Source organism: Leucoraja erinacea, chromosome 23 (assembly GCF_028641065.1).
Source record: "Leucoraja erinacea ecotype New England chromosome 23, Leri_hhj_1, whole genome shotgun sequence".
NCBI classification, from domain to species: domain Eukaryota; kingdom Metazoa; phylum Chordata; class Chondrichthyes; order Rajiformes; family Rajidae; genus Leucoraja; species Leucoraja erinaceus.
In genome coordinates this window covers 15,665,347-15,682,180 of record NC_073399.1, presented here as the reverse complement: position 1 = coordinate 15,682,180, position 16,834 = coordinate 15,665,347, and the positions used below count along the sequence as shown (strand labels likewise).

At 42.2% G+C, this 16,834-nt stretch overlaps 1 protein-coding gene across 4 annotated transcripts in view; it reads left to right on the top strand.

Annotated features, from left to right (window-relative positions):
- Positions 1-16,834, top strand: part of arsg (arylsulfatase G) — a 104,744-nt gene that overhangs the window by 49,753 nt on the left and 38,157 nt on the right. For all 4 annotated transcript variants that reach the window (XM_055653932.1, XM_055653933.1, XM_055653934.1 and 1 more), the window contains 3 exons: positions 7,025-7,072; positions 11,440-11,551; positions 16,354-16,491. In XM_055653932.1, coding sequence (XP_055509907.1) covers positions 7,025-7,072; positions 11,440-11,551; positions 16,354-16,491 — 298 coding nt within the window. The remainder of the gene's footprint in view (positions 1-7,024; positions 7,073-11,439; positions 11,552-16,353; positions 16,492-16,834) is intronic.

Sequence of the window (16,834 nt, the reverse complement as noted above, 5' to 3'; positions counted from 1 at the left end):
CCCTTATGCCTCAATGAACCATTGATTTATTTTCTAAATGCTGTGTTTAACTACAAATTCGCCTTAATAACAACTTTGATCAAATTCTCCTGTAATCTAATTTCAGGAAAATACAATTTTGATTTGTGTAATCTGTTGTGTCATCTTGAGAGCAGCACAGTGGTGCAGCTGGTTGAACTGCTGTCACACTGTGCCAGAGACTAGGGTTCGAACCTGACCTCGGGTGCTGTTTGTGTGGAATTTGCATGTTCTCCCTGTGACCACGTGGGTTTCCTCCATCTGCATTGGCTTCCTCCCACATTCCAAAAGCATGCAGGTTTGTAGACAAATTGGCCTCAGTAAAATTGCCCCTTAACATGTAGGGAGTGGAGCAGGAAGTGGGATAACATAGAATTATTGTGAATGGGTGATTGATGATTGGAGTGGTCTGTGGGCTGAGGCTATGTTTCCTTGCTGTATCTCTAAACTAAACTGTAGTCATAATCTAATCTGCTAAATACACACCTTATTGCTATGACTAATATTTATCTCCCTTGGTGTGGTTCACACAACTGCTTGTAGTATTTCAGATTAGATATAGCCAGGGCATGGTGTTGAGATTGCATAACATCCCCCACTTTAAAGGCAGGCGTTCTAAAATACTTGATTTTTTTTATACCTGTCCATGACTTTTATCTATTTACGTGGCACTCTAAGACTGTTTTGTTTTATTTCCTGCTGTTCCCCAGCTATTTGCTTTGTTGTAACTTACCCACGTCGAAAGAGGATGTGCTCACATTTTCCCACATTAAAATAGGTTTGTCACAGTTTTGCTCATTTGATGAATCCATTAATTTTTTTTTCTCTGCAGAACGATCTACCCACCCACATTGTTCATAACGAAGTCTATTTTTGTGTCGTTGACAAACTTGGGTGTGTATTATTCAGTCATGTAATCTAAGTCCATTATAAACAGGAAACAGCAGAACAGATCCTTGAGAGACACTGGTAGTCACATCCTTCCAGTTTGAGCACCTGGCCATCACCCTCACCCTCTGTTTGCTGACTTTCAGACAATTTTCTAGCCAGTCAATTACATCCATTCAGTTCTGTGAGCTTTAAGTTTAGTTTGCAGTCTCTTATGAAGGACTATTTCTCGAAATCCATATAAATATCTGAAGGCATTTCATATAACCATATAACAATTACAGCACGGAAACAGGCCATCTCGGCCCTACAAGTCCGTGCCGAACAAATTTCTTTTCCCCTTAGTCCCACCTGCCTGCACTCATACCATAACCCTCCATTCCCTTCTCATCCATATGCCTATCCAATTCATTTTTAAATGATACCAATGAACCTGCCTCCACCACTTCCACTGGAAGCTCATTCCACACCGCTACCACTCTCTGAGTAAAGAAGTTCCCCCTCATATTACCCCTAAACTTCTGTCCCTTAATTCTGAAGTCATGTCCTCTTGTTTGAATCTTCCCTATTCTCAAAGGGAAAAGCTTGTACACATCAACTCTGTCTATCCCTCTCATCATTTTAAAGACCTCTATCAGGTCCCCCCTTAACCTTCTGCGCTCCAGAGAATAAAGACCTAACTTATTCAACCTATCTCTGTAACTTAGTTGTTAAAACCCAGGCAACATTCTAGTAAATCTCCTCTGTACTCTCTCTATTTTGTTGACATCCTTCCTATAATTGGGCGACCAAAATTGTACACCATACTCCAGATTTGGTCTCACCAATGTCTTGTACAATTTTAACATTACATCCCAGCTTCTATACTCAATGCTCTGATTTATAAAGGCTAGCATACCAAAAGCTTTCTTTACCACCCTATCTATAGGAGATTCCACCTTCAAGGAACTATGCATGGTTATACCCAGATCCCTCTGTTCAACTGTATTCTTCAATTCCCTACCATTTACCATGTATGTCCTATTTTGATTTGTCCTGCCAAGGTGTAGCACCTCACATTTATCAGCATTAAACTCCATCTGCCATCTTTCAGCCCATTTTTCCAAATGGCCTAAATCACTCTGTAGACTTTGGAAATCCTCTTAATTATCCACAACACCCCCTATCTTGGTATCATCTGCATACTTACTAATCCAATTTACCACACCTTCATCCAGATCATTGATGTACATGACAAACAACAAAGGACCCAACACAGATCCCTGAGGCACCCCACTAGTCACCTGCCTCCAACCCGATAAACAGCCATCCACCATTACCCTCTGGCTTCTCCCATTCAGCCACTGTTGAATCCATCTTGCTATTCCTGCATTTATACCCAACAGTTGAACCTTCTTAACCAACCTTCCATGAGGAACCTTGTCAAAGGCCTTACTAAAGTCCATATAGACAACATCCACTGCTTTACCCTCGTCAATTTCCCTAGTAACCTCTTCAAAAAATTCAAGAAGATTAGTCAAACATGACCTTCCGGGCACAAATCCATGTTGACTGTTCCTAATCAGACCCTGTTTATCTAGATGCTTATATATATTATCTCTAAGTATCTTTTCCATTAATTTGCCCACCACTGAAGTCAAACTAACAGGTCTATAATTGCTAGGTTTACTCTTAGAACCCTTTTTAAACAATGGAACAACATGCGCAGTACGCCAATCCTTGGGGACTATTCCCGTTTCTAATGACATTTGAAATATTTCGGTCATAGCCCCGGCTATTTCTACAGTAACTTCCCTCAATGTCCTAGGGAATATCCTGTCAGGACCTGGAGACTTATCCACTTTTATATTTTTCAAAAGTGTCAGTACTTCTTTTACTTTGAACCTCATAGTATCCATAGCTACTCTACTAGTTTCCCTTACCTCACATAATTCAATATCCTTCTCCTTGGTGAATACCGAAGAAAAAAAATTGTTCAATATCTCCCCCATCTCTTTTGGCTCTGCAGATAGCTGTCCACTCTGTCTCTCCAATGGACCAATTTTATCCCTCGTTATCCTTTTGCTATTAATATAGCTGTAGAAACCCTTTGGATTTACTTTCACCTTACTTGCCAAAGCAACCTCATATCTTCTTTTAGCTTTTCTAATTTCTTTCTTAAGATTCTTTTTACATTCCTTATACTCCTCAAGCACCTCATTTACTTCATGCTGCCTATAATTATTGTAGATCTCCCTCTTTTTCCGAACAAGATGTCCAATTTCCCTTGAAAACCAGGGCTCTTTCCAATTTTTACTGTTTCCTTTCAACCGAACAGGAACATAAAGATTCTGTACTCTTAAAATTTCCCCTTTAAATGTCCTCCATTTCTCTTCTACATCTTTCCCATAAAACAAAATGTCCCAGTTCACTCCTTTTAAATCATCTCGCATCGCATCAAAGTTAGCCTTTCTCCAATCAAAAATCTCAACCCTAGGTCCAGTTCTGACCCTCTCCATAATTATATTGAAACTAATGGTATTGTGATCACTGGACCCGAAGTGCTCCCCAACGCATACCTCCGCCACCTGTCCAGTCTCATTTCCTATCAGGAGGTCCAGCACTGCCCCTCCTCTAGTAGGTACCTCTATGTATTGCTGCAAAAAACTATCCTGCACACATTTTACAAACTCCAACCCATCCAGCCCATTTACAGAATGTGTTTCCCAGTCTATGTGTGGAAAGTTGAAATCTCCCACAATCACTACCTTGTGCTTACTACTAATATCTGCTATCTCCTTACATATTTGCTCTTCCAATTCTCGTTCCCCGTTTGGCGGTCTATAATACACCCCTATAAGAGTTGCTACACCTTTCCCACTTCTCAATTCCACCCAAATAGCCTCCCTAGATGAGCCCTCCAATCTATCCTGCCAAAGCACTGCTGTAATATCTTCCCTGACTAGCAATGCAACACCTCCACCTCTTGCCCCTCCAATTCTATCACACCTGAAGCAGCGAAATCCTGGAATATTTAGTTTCCAATCACAGCCCTCCTGCAACCACGTTTCACTGATCGCCACATCATCATACTTCCAGGTGTCTATCCAGACTCTAAGCTCATCCACCTTTCTTACAATGCTCCTAGCATTAAAATATGCACATTTAAGAAAACCCCCGTCTCTTATTCTCTGTTTATTTCCTTTTTTTTCTTTCTCCTCTTGTGTCCGAGTGCTTCCCATTTCTGCTTCCTGCCTCCCATTCTGTCTACTACCTTTCGCTATTTGAGTCCCTCGCCCCAACCATTCTAGTTTAAAGTCTCCCCAGCTGCCTTTGCAAATTTCCCCGCTAGGATATTGGTCCCCCTCGGGTTCAAGTGCAACCCATCCTTTCTGTACAGGTCCCACCTTCCCCAAAAGAAGTCCCAATGATCCAGGAACTTGAATCCCTGCCCTCTGCACCAGTCTTTCAGCCACGCATTTATCCTCCACCTCGCTCCATTCCTACTCTCACTGTCCCGTGGCACAGGCAGTAATCCTGAGATTGTTACCTTTTTGGTCCTTTTTCTTAACTCTCCTCCCAACTCCCTAAATCCTCCCTTCAGGACCTCTTCCCTTTTTTTACCTATGTCATTGGTACCTATATGTACCACGACCTCAGGCTCCTCTCCCTCTGATTTAAGGATATCTTGGATGCGTTGAGACACATCCGAGACCTTGGCACCAGGGAGGCAGACCACCATCCTGGTCTCCCGACTGCGTCCACAGAATCGCCTATCCGACCCCCTAACAATAGAGTCCCCAATTACTATTGCCCTCTTTTTTTCCCTACCTTTTGGAGCAACAGGGCCGGTCTCTGTGCTGGAGGCCCGTCCGCTGTCACTACCCCCGGGTAGGCTGTCACCCCCATCCGTACTCAAACAGGAGTACTTATTTGCGAGGTGTACCGACATTGGAGTACTCACTCGTTCCTGCCGTTCTTGCCCATCCTTAACGTGACCCACATGTCTCTCTCCCGTGGTTTTGGAGTGACCACCTCTCTATAACTCCCCTCTATGACCTCCTCACTCTCCCTGATCAGACAGAGGTCATCGAGCTGCTGCTCCAGGATCCTAATACGGTCCCTTAGGAACCCCATCTCGCTGCACCTGGTGCAGATGTGGACGTCTGGAGGGCCATCCAACACCATGACCTCCCACATCTGACATCCAGAACAGTATACTGCTCTGACTGTCATTCTCCCGCCTTACCCTGGATCTGATACCAGTATAATACAATAGAAACTGCTGGGAGAAATCAGCAGGTATCTGACTAACAACAGCTGCTCCCTCGTGACCTTTAAACTGCCCTTTATTATATAAACAAAAAGCACTGTACCTTTAGCCCGCTGTACCCTTGGCTCACTGTACCTTTACTAAAGCGCTGTACCTTTAACCAGAAAGCACAAATGCTAACCTGAGGTTGCACCCAATCAGCTGCTTCCTCTAGTCTGCTTCCACCAATCAGCGGCTTCCACCAGAACCCTCCCTATGGAGTGTGGAACGTTACGGATTTCGGTAAGCCCTGACCCTCCTCCACACTCTCCGACGGTCCTGGGCCTCTGTGAAAACAAGCCCCGTGCCCGATTTAAGTACTCACTGCCCTGACCCTCCTCCACACTCTCCGACGGTCCTGGGCCTCTGTGAAAACAAGCCCCGCACCCAATTTCCTTGTCCATTACTTCTGTCACCACTTTAATAATTCTACCAGTTCCATTCGGGATGAATTAAGTTAAAAATCAATGCTGTCTCACCCTGTTAAGGTGGACTTGTTCAGTGTGTTTAGTCTCCCTGGCCTGCATATTTGATTCTAATAATTTCCTGAGAGAAGGCATTGGACTAACTAACACAGTATCCCCCATTTTCTCTCTCTTTATATTTTTAAATAGTTGAGTGATATGTACAGTTTACCCATTTGAAGGAGATAACCCTTGCTAAATAATAATTGCTAAACTGGGGGTGGGTGGGCAATATGTAGTTTGTCCAAGATTGTAGATTGTGTCAATCTAGTGTCTAGTCCAGAGATACTGCATGGAAACAGGGCCTTCAGCTCACCAAATCCACGCTGACCTTCGATCGCCCATTCACACTAATTCTATGTTATCATACTTTCGCAGTAATGAAGAAAAATAGTCGTGTGTGAATGCCAGGACCAAAGTCAGAGCATTGGGTTGTAGGGGAGGGGTTTGGTGGCCTGTAAATGAACTCAGGAAATTGATAGTGACGATTTGTAGATGTCATAGTCAAATCAGGTACAAATCAGGTATGATGCTGGGGAAGCAAGAGGGGGCTAAGTCAAGGGATCCCCATAGTAAGGATCAGTATTTAACTTAAGGAAACATTCCTGTGGGCTACAACAAGTGTCAGACTCCATGCACTATGACTGAAAATTAGAAAAATTGCAGCTTCTGGAATGCTGATGCTTGGTCTAATGAGCTTCTCCAGAACTTTCTGGTTTATTACATATTCTGTGACCTGCAGAAGCCAATAATGATTAAGTAACACTGAAGCGGGTCTCAAAGTTGTTGACGAGTTTGCTTCTAGACATGTGGTCTGTTATATCCAATTGCTACGAGTGGATAGTTTAATTTCTAGAACTTTAATAGAAAGATGCTGTGAGTGATGTTGGATATTACTACACGCCTGCGTGTTAGTGAATAATACATACAGAGAAACCAAAAACAGCTTTATTTCGAAGATAGACACAAAAAAACGAGAGTAATTCAGCGGGTCAGGCAGCATCTCTGGAGAAATGGAATAGGTGACGTTCCGGATCAAGACCCTTCTTCAGACTCGACAACATTAAACTTTGTTGAAGGTGCAGAGAGTATCCAACTGCATTCAGAATTGGTTTTACAATCAACTCTGGTGCATAGCACACGTAAAGGTGCACTGCATGATAGCATCTCTGATCCCCCCCCCAATCTAACCTGTTCTTATTCCTCCATGTCTAAATATGTCAGAATTATTTCAAATGATATTTCAAAGTAATCAGTAACAATGGTGGTAAAACATTTTTTCATTTAATATAAGAATGCTTATCAGTAAAATTATGACACTTTGTCAAAAATAACTTCAAATATATTTATTTATTTAATGCAGGTAAATGGCACCTCGGACATTACGGGCCTTATCACCCTAACTTTCGTGGTAAGTAAGATTTTTTCTGTTAGAAATGAAGCCCAAAGCTGAGCTTTCTGGAATTTATAGAAAATAGAAAAGCGCCGGAGACCTGAATTCGATTCCGACTACGGGTACTGTCTGTACGGGGTTTACACGTTCTCCCCGTGGGTTTTCTCCGAGATCTTCGGTTTCCTCCCACACTCCAAAGACATACAGGTATGTAGGTTCATTGGCTTGGTGTACGTGTAAATTGTCCCAAGTGTGTGAAGGATAGTGTTAATGTGCGCAGATCGCTGGCCGGTGAGGACTCAGTGGGCCGAAGGGCCTTTTTCCACGCTGTATCTCTAAACTAAACTAAACTACCGTTGTAAATAGTACATTGCAGAGCTCAGCTTTTCCTAACTTTTAAGAGGATATGGGATAAGTAACAAGAAAACACAGACACCTGAGCCAACACCTGAGCCAACATGCCTATTTGTTATAGCTACGAATAAAATATGCTTCGGTGTCACCTTGCATGGAACACCGAGGAAGAAGTTATTAATGGCAGCGCATGCATTAACATGATTAGGTATAATTTTTCCAGAAAGATGACTGAAAGATTGCCTCGACACAGCACAGAGAACTTAAATCATGTTGGCTATTAAATTATCACATTCACCTTTTCTGCGCTGTAGGGAGCCATGTTCAGAAATGAAGCAGCAGCAGAGAGTGGAGGAAATCTGGTGTTGCTAATTTAACTGCTGGAAGTACTTAGGTAATCAGCTAATGAGTTTTGGCAAGAAGCCTGAAACCTTTTTTATAATTAGTTTTCTGATTACTTTACAGCAAAGTCTGCAAATGCTGCCTGCTCCAACTCATCATGCATGCTGCCAAAACATCCCTGTTCTGGGTATTTCAAATGACAGAAAAGAATCACCAACGTAATATTAGCACTGCTTTCCTAAATTAATGATAACAAACAAGTGTGAATTGGATAAGATCATAAGGAATCATAAATGATAGTAGAATTAGGCCATTCAGCCCATCAAGTCTATAAAGTATAAAGTATTCTTTATTGTCATTCAAACTTTTGGTTTCAATGAAATTACATGCCTTTGCAGTCATTACAGAGAATAAAATAACAGAACACACAATGAACACAGTTTTGCAATTAGGCCTCAGCGCAGAGGGAGAAGGAGATACAGCAAAGAAAAGGTCGCTACCCCCGAAGGAAGAGACTAAAACAAGTTTCCCCCGCCCCCCCACACATACACAACTAAAAATAAACTAAAACATACGTCCAACAAGACAAAAAAAAAAAAAAAAAAGATAGACGGACTGCAGGTGAGCCGCAGCTGCTTGGGCAGCGCCGCCACATCCGGAGATGGAAGAGATCTACTCCGCCATTTAATCATGGCTGATCTATCTCTCCATCCTAACTCCATTCTCCTGCCTTCTCCTCATATCCTCTAACACCTGTAAATTAATCTATCGACTGGATTAATTGGTAACATTTTTTTCCGCAAATTTTTCACTTTTAGTGAGTATGGTGGCAATTCAGCAAAGAAAAATAATCGTGACAAAAGTGACACCGTGCCAAAGCTCTGCTTCAAAGGTGGATTCTAGAATCTTCCTGCCATCCTGTTACAACCTTCATCCCTTTGCCAGTAGGTCACCACTCCACACTTTGTATTTAAACAAAAGAGGAAGACATTGTTAAGTGCAATTGCCCCCTCTTGAAAATGTCCACTGGTGCTACTGAGTCTGCAATATGGTCCTGAAATGGGAACAGCTTGAAAGGTGACAAGTCACACAAGAAAATTATTCCACAATATCCGTCATCTTGTAATAACAAGGAACTGCAAATGCTGGTTTACCAAAGAAAAGCACAAAGTACTGGAGGAACTCAACGGGTCAGGCAGCAACTGTGCAATGTGGTGACTGTGCATTTGTGGGTTGTACAAAAGAATTTCACTATGCTGTGCATATGTGACAATAAAAAATAATTGAACCATCTCTGGAAAACATGTTGGGTGAAGTATCAGGTCGGGACCCTTCTTCAGACTGAATGAAGCAGGAGCAGAAAAGAAAGCTGGAAGAGAAGAGGAGCAGGACAGAACATGGCTGGTAATAGGTGAACAGTGTCGAGGGTTTTTTTTTTGATTGGCAGATTGTTGGACAAAGGCCAGGAATGTAAAGACAGGTGTGAGCCCAAAAGGATAAGGATTTGTGAATTGTGAAGCTCAGGGATAGAAAAGTTGTGAATTGCGTAGCCAGTGGTAGGAGTGGAGGGGGAGGAGGGGGCTTGCTTTTTCCTTAAAAACCTTGAAATCGGCCTCTTTGCCAAAACTAAAGATAAATAATGAAATGATTCTCTGAATGCTACAGCAACGTGAAAATGAATGGAGTAGCAAAAATAGATACGAGCCACATTGAGAACTGATCAGAAAGGTTATCTGGGAAACAATTAAATGATGGCAGCTCTGGCGAATCTGTGGGGAAATGTTTTTTTCCTCAGTGTTCACTACATAATGCACAAACAAAACAAGGCAGAATGCAATCTGATGTTCTAGGTGCAGTGAGCAGCTTAAATAACTAATATTACTAAAAAGAAATATCTAGAGATATTAGGATGATTAAAATATGACATATCCTAGAGATATGATATTCTGCATCCTAGCATTCTAAAGAAGTGGCTATCCAGGTAGTGGACACATTTGTGATGATCGTCCAAAGTTCTCTTGATTCTGGAGTAGTCCCAGCAAGCTGGACAGTATTAAATTTAACATCACTATTCAATAAAGTGTTGCATGATAAATAAGAAACTATGGGCCATTTTGACTGACATCAGCTGTTAGCTTTCTGATTGCATCTACAGTAAAGCAAATATCTGGAATACATCATTAAAGCTATGGTAACTGAGTTCTTAAATCTCACAATACGATTCAAAAGAGTGAAAATATTTTACAAATGATAAATTAGGTTTGGCAAATCTAATGTTAGGATTTAGTTAGATTTAGTTTAATTTAGATATACAGCGCAGAAAAAGGCTCTTCGACCCACCAAGTCCGCACTGATCAGCGATCCCCATACACTAACACTATCCCATACACACTAGGGACAATTTATATTTTTACCAAGCCAATTAACCTACCAACCCTTTGGAGTGTGGGAGGAAACCGACGACCTCGGAGAAAACCCACGCAGGTCAAGTGGTGAACGTACAAACTCCATACAGACAGCAGCCGTAGTCAGGATTCAACCCGTGTCTCTGGCGCTGTAAGGCAGTAGCTCTACCACTGTGCCACAGTGCTGCCCAGCAGAGTAGAACAGAGGAAGTAATGGACATAATATACAAAATATCCAGATTTTGAAATACTGTAAATAATGCTTCCCAGCAACAGTGACTCAGGTTTGATCTTGACTGTGCTGTTGAGTTTGCATGTTCTCTCTGTGACTGCATGGGTTTCCTCTGGGTGTCTGGTTCCCTCCCACATCCCAAAGACATGCTGGCTTGTAGGTTAATTGGCGTCTGTAATTTTTCCCCTGTGTGCAGAGAGTGGATGTGAAACAGAGATAACATAGCGCTAATGTGAATGGGTGATTGATGGTCAAACCGTGGACTTAGTCAGCCAATGGGCCTGTTTCCATTCTGTATGTTTCAATCAATTAATCAAGACCATTAAGGGTCCATAGATCTGGGAGTGGTGAGAAGATGCTTGTTGATCCTGTCCATTTCCTATGAAATGGTGTTAGTTTATTCAAGAAATCGAAACAGGAAATGGCCCCTTGAGCTTCCTCCAACACTTTGGGAAGCCAGCATTGACATTTCTGATAATAACCCATAGTCTTTTTGACCTTTTTGTTAATTCAACTGCTAGTGTTCCAACTAGTAATCTTCACCAGTACTTAATTTCTGATAAAGGGTTTCAAGGGTTTCATGGTTTCAAGGTCAGTTTATTGTCACATGTACTAATTAAGGTACAGTGAATAGGTGTCGTTTGCGACTTAAAAGAGAGCGGTAAACACTCCCAAAAAATTAACTCGGTCAAATATGGCAGTCTAAGACTACACCTGATTTATATTCATTCCGTTACAGACTTTCAACATAAATATAAAAGGAATGTGAGTGAAAGTATTCTCGACATATATAAGCCATGGTTACGAAAGACACAAGGTGCTGGAATAACTCAGTCATGTAGCATCTCTGCAGATCATGGATAGCTGATGTTTACATACACAAGAAAGGTCAGAAGAAGGGTTTGGACCTGAAACATTACCAATCCATGGTCTCCAGAGATGCTGCCTGACCCACTGAGTTACTCCAGCACTTTATGTGTTTTTTAGTATGTGCAGCTGCTTGTTTCTAAGCCATGGTGAACAACATTAACCATTGTTTTTGTTTATTACAGGTTTTGATTACTATTTTGGAATCCCTTACAGTAATGACATGGGTTGCACAGATGATCCTGGGTACAATATTCCTCCAAGCCTACCATGTCCCAAGGATCCTGTAATGGAAAGGTAGTATTTTCTAATCGAAACCAGTCTGAATAGCAATCATATAAGCAATTAACCATTGACAGTTAGCATCTTTGGAATCAAATGAACTGTTGAGCATGAGTACACAGTTGCACGTAAGTATTACCTGAGATGCTTGATGTTGCTGAAAATTGCCTCTGGTTCTTAGAAGCTAGAATCTGTAGCACGGAAGGTGACTAATTGACCTAGTGTGTCCGTGCCAACACTCTGCCAGATCAACTCATTCATTCCACAGTCTTCTCCCTTTCTTTGAGGCCTAGCACTTTCTTCACCTTATATATTTTTCCAGTTCCCACTTGGAGGTCATGAAGGAATCTGCCACCACCGCATCCACAGGAAATGCATCTCGGATTCCATCTACAGTACATGCTGTGAAGAAAATATTTTTCTTATGTCACTCTTAATTCTTTTCACTTTGATTATATATCTATTACTTCATTTTTGTGTCATCCGCAAACTTACCTTTTTACATAGAGAGTTGTAAGTCTATGGAATTTTCTGCCTCAGAGGGCGGTGGAGGCCGGTTCTCTGGATACTTTCAAGTGAGAGCTAGATAGGGCTCTTAAAGATAGTGGAGTCAGGGGATATGGTGAGAAGGCAGGAACGGGGACTGATTGGGGATGATCAGTCATGATCACGTTGAATGGTGGTGCCGGCTCGAATGGCCGAATGGCCTACTCCTGCACCTATTGTCTATTACTGATCATACCTTGTGGTTTAGTTTATTAATTTATTGTTATGTCTACCAAGACACAGTGAAAAGCTTTTTGTTGCATGCTATCCAGTCAGTGGACTATACATGATTACAATTGTGCCGTCTACAGTGTACAGATACAGTATGAAGGGAATAATGTTCAATGCAAGATGATGTCAAGTAAAGTCCGATTAAAGGTAGTCCGAGGGTCCCCAATACCACTGTCTACTTGGTGATAGGATGGTTTAGTTGCTTTATGACGGCTGTGAAGGAACTGTCCCTGAATCTGGAGGTGTGCATTTTCACGCTCCTGTACCTCTTGCCTGATGGGAGATGGGAGAAGAGGGTGTGACTGGGGTGATAATCATCCTTGATTATGCTGGTGACCTTGCCGAGGCATCGTAAAGTGTAAGATGGAGTCAATGGAAGGGAGGTTGGTTTGCGTGATGTCCTGGGCTACGTCCACAAATATAAATATAAACGTACATATATATAATTCCCAGAAACTTACGACACAGATGAACAGGGTGTTGAATAAGGCACGTTGCCTTTATCGCTCAGTGTATTTATACAGGAATTTGGATGTCATGTAACAGCTGTAAAAAAACACTGGCAAGACCAAATTTGTAGAATTGCATGAAGTTCTGATCACAATGCTGCTGAAAGGATGTCATCAAGCTGGAAAGAGGGTACAAAAAATTCACCAAAATGTTGTCAGGACTTGAGGGCTTGAGTTATGAGAGGCTGGGATGTTTAGGAAGCTGAGGAATGACCTTCCAGAGGTATAAAACAATCGTGAGGGGCAAAAAAAAGATGAAAAGTCACAGTCTTTTTCCCAGGATTTCCCCAAGGGGAAAATTTCTTTTGACAGGGGGGTTGTGTGTATATAGAATGAGATACTGGAGGATGCTGTGTAAGTCAAGACAATGGTGACATTTAAAAGACATTTTGACATGGGTAGAAAAGATTTAGAGAGACATGGGCACCACACTGGCAAATGGGATTAGCTCTGTTATAATAGACAATGGACAATAGGTGCAGGAATAGGTCATTGGGCCCTTCGAGTCAGCACCACCTTCAATGTGATCATGGCTGATCATCCACAGTCAGAACCCCGTTCCTGCCTTCTCCCCATAATCCCCTGACTCTGCTATCTTTAAGAGCTCTATCTAACTCTCTCTTGAAAGCATCCAGAGAACCGGCCTCCACCGCCTTCTGAGGCAGAGAATTCCACAGACTCACAACTCTGTGTGAAAATGTTTTTCATCATCTCCATTCTAAATGGCTTACTCCTTATTCTTAAACTGTGGCCCCTGGTTCTGGACTCCCCCAACATCGGGGACATGTTTCCTGCCTCTATCATGTCTAAACCCTGAATAATCTTACATTTTTCGATAAGATCCGTTCCTATCCTTCTAAATTCCAGAGTATACAAGCCCATTGCACCATTCGATCAAATGACAGTCCTGACATCCCTGGAATTAACCTTGTGAACCTAGGCTACACACCCTCAATAGCAAGAATGTCCTTCCTCAAATTTGGAGATGAAAACTGCACACAATACTCCAGGTGTGGTCTCACTAGGGCTCTGTGCAGCTGAAGAAGGACCTCTTTGCTGTTCTACTCAACTCCTCGTGTTATGAAGGCCAACATGCCATTCGCTTTCTTCACTGCCTGCTATACCTGTATGCTTACTTTGTGACTGATGAACAAGGACACCCAGATCCCGTTGTACTTCCGCTTTTCCCAACTTGACACCATTTAGATAATAATCTGCTTTCCTGTTTTTGCCACCAAAGTGAATAATCTCACATTTATCCACATTAAACTGCATCTGCCATGCATCAGCCCACTCACCCAACCTGTCCAAGTCACCCTGCATCCTCACAGCATCCTCTTCACAGTTCACACAGACACCCAGCTTTGTGTCATCTGCAAATTTGCTAATGTTACTTTTAATCCCGTCATCTAGATCATTAATGTATATTGGAAATAGCTGCGGTCCCAGCACCGAGCCTTGCGGTACCCCACTAGTCACTGCCTGCCATTCTAAAAGGGACCCGTTAATCCCTACTCTTAATTTCCTGTCTGCCAACCAATTTTCTATCCATGAGAGCACCGTACCCCCAATACCATGTGCTCTAATTTTGCCTACTAACCTCCTATGTGGGACCTTACCAAATGCTTTCTGAAAGTCCAGGTACACTACATCCACTTGGCTCTCCCTTGTCCATTATCCTAGTTACATCCTCAAAAAATTCCAGAAGATTAGTCCGACGGCTTTTGAATTGGTCTCCTCGCACTCCTCGGGATCACCCACAGCTGGGTGTCGACTGCGCCCGCGGGCCCCTCCGTCCCGACCCACGCCCGGGGTGCCCCCGACCCACATGCAGGAGCCTCCCTCGACCATGCTTGCGAACCTTCTTGTACAAGGTTAGCGCATTCTATTCCTTCCTCCGGTTCTGGGGGGGGGGGTCCTGTGGCGTCAGTTGATACACAGACCACTTATGGTTGAATCCTCGTCAGTAGTTACGAAGGCTGTCACGTGACGTCAAGAGCTAAGGGGAGTGTCCTGCTACATTAGCATATCTCACCTTGAGATCAGCCCAGTCAACAGGTAGCTGAGCTCGAGACAACACCCTCGCTCAGCTACAGCAGCAATGGCAATTATGTTAGTGGACAAAACTTACTTTTAACACCTGAATAAAGCAACTGTTTATTCACCACGTTTGGTGCCGCTACACAAGCATGATTTCCTCTTCATAAATCCATGCTGACTCGGACCGATCCTGCTACTGCTTTCCAAATGTGCCGCTATTTCATCTTTTATAATTGACTCCAGCATCTTCCCCACCGCCGATGTCAGGCTAACTGGTCTATAATTCCCTGTTTTCTCTCTCCTGCCTTTCTTAAAAAGGGGGATAACATTAGCTACCCTCCAATCCACAGGAACTGATCCTGAATCTATAGAACATTGGAAAATGATCACCAATGCGTCCACGATTTCCAGAGCCACCTCCTTTAGTACCCTGGGATGCAGACCATCAGGTCCTGAGGATTTATCAGTCTTCAGTCCCATCAGTCTAGCCACCATTTCCTGCCTAATGTGCATTTCCTTCAGTTCCTCTGTCACCCTAGATCCTCTGGCCACTAGTACATTAGGGAGATTGTTTGTGTCCACCTTAGTGAAGATGAATCCAAAGTACCTGTTCATAAAATCTGGTCTGCATAGACGAGTTGGGACAAAAAGCCTGTTTCAGTGCATATAGTATTATATGTATGACCGCTGCAATTTCGTTCAGACTTCGGTCTGAATGACAATAAAAGGCTATCTATCTATTATGACTCCATGACTTGTTCATCCATTTGACATTTCTGACTGAACAATGTTATGAATGGTTCAGGTTTAAAAGTGCGTTCAAAAATGTAGTTTAAAATTCTTGACTACAAAGAAAAGACTATGTTGAAGAGTCACACTGCCAAATTAGTTCCAGCCAGTTCAGGGTAATCCAATGTAAATTTGAATTATTCAGAAACTAGTTAAGAAGGAGATGGGTTCTTAACCGAGACATAAATTAAATTGAAACATTGCGTGCGTCATTAGTATGGACCTACGCCCAAAATATAGAAATCTATCAAAGTATTGGCTGCTGTACCAAAATAGTCATGTACATACTTACTAGTTATCACTAATGAGACGGCATTTTCAACGTTATCACTGTAATCAAATCTATATATACCTTGCATTTGTTAGTGAAGTGATGAATGCTTCTTTGTGTGGCATTTTAAAAGCTTTCCTTGAAACTGCATCAAAGTTTATGTGGTAAATATTTTTATTTAAAGCCTTACAAAATCCCTAGGTTGAATTGTTTAGTTTGGGTTAGTTTAATTTATTATTATTGTCACGTGCACTGGGGTACAGTGAAAAGCTTTAGTTTGTGTGCTATCCAGTCAATGAAAATACTACACAAGAATACAATCAAGCCGTCCACGACGCACCATTACAGGATAATATTTAGCGCAAGGCATAACCTTTCTGTTTTAAACCCAAAATCAAATGCTTATGTTCCCCTGTTTTTTTCTGTTTTAGCTGGAAAGTCACCACACATACAAGAGGTGTAGCATTGCCACTCCTTGAAAATGAAAGGATTGTAGAACAACCGGTCAATCTTAGCAGCCTGACAGAGAGATATACAGAACAAGTCATACAATTCATCCAGAAAGCGAGGTGAGTGAAAGCCAATAAATCATTCAACAGAAATGACACATAACTGCAATTTACCAAAAATGACCTTCACTCAAGTGTAATCACAGTCCTGGTTGTCATTACTTAATACAACGCTAAAATAAAAATCATAATACTATCCAACACGTGACTATGATCTCTCACTCAGAACTCGACATTTGTGATACTGTGCCACTGGCACGGGTACATAGTGGAACTGGAATACAACTGTGGTTATTTGAAGGCATGCATTGCCATCCAAAACAACCACTTCCACAACAGAAATGGTGCATGGCACTAGTAACTATTGTAAAGAGAAAGTAAACGTCTGGGGAGAAGTGATAAT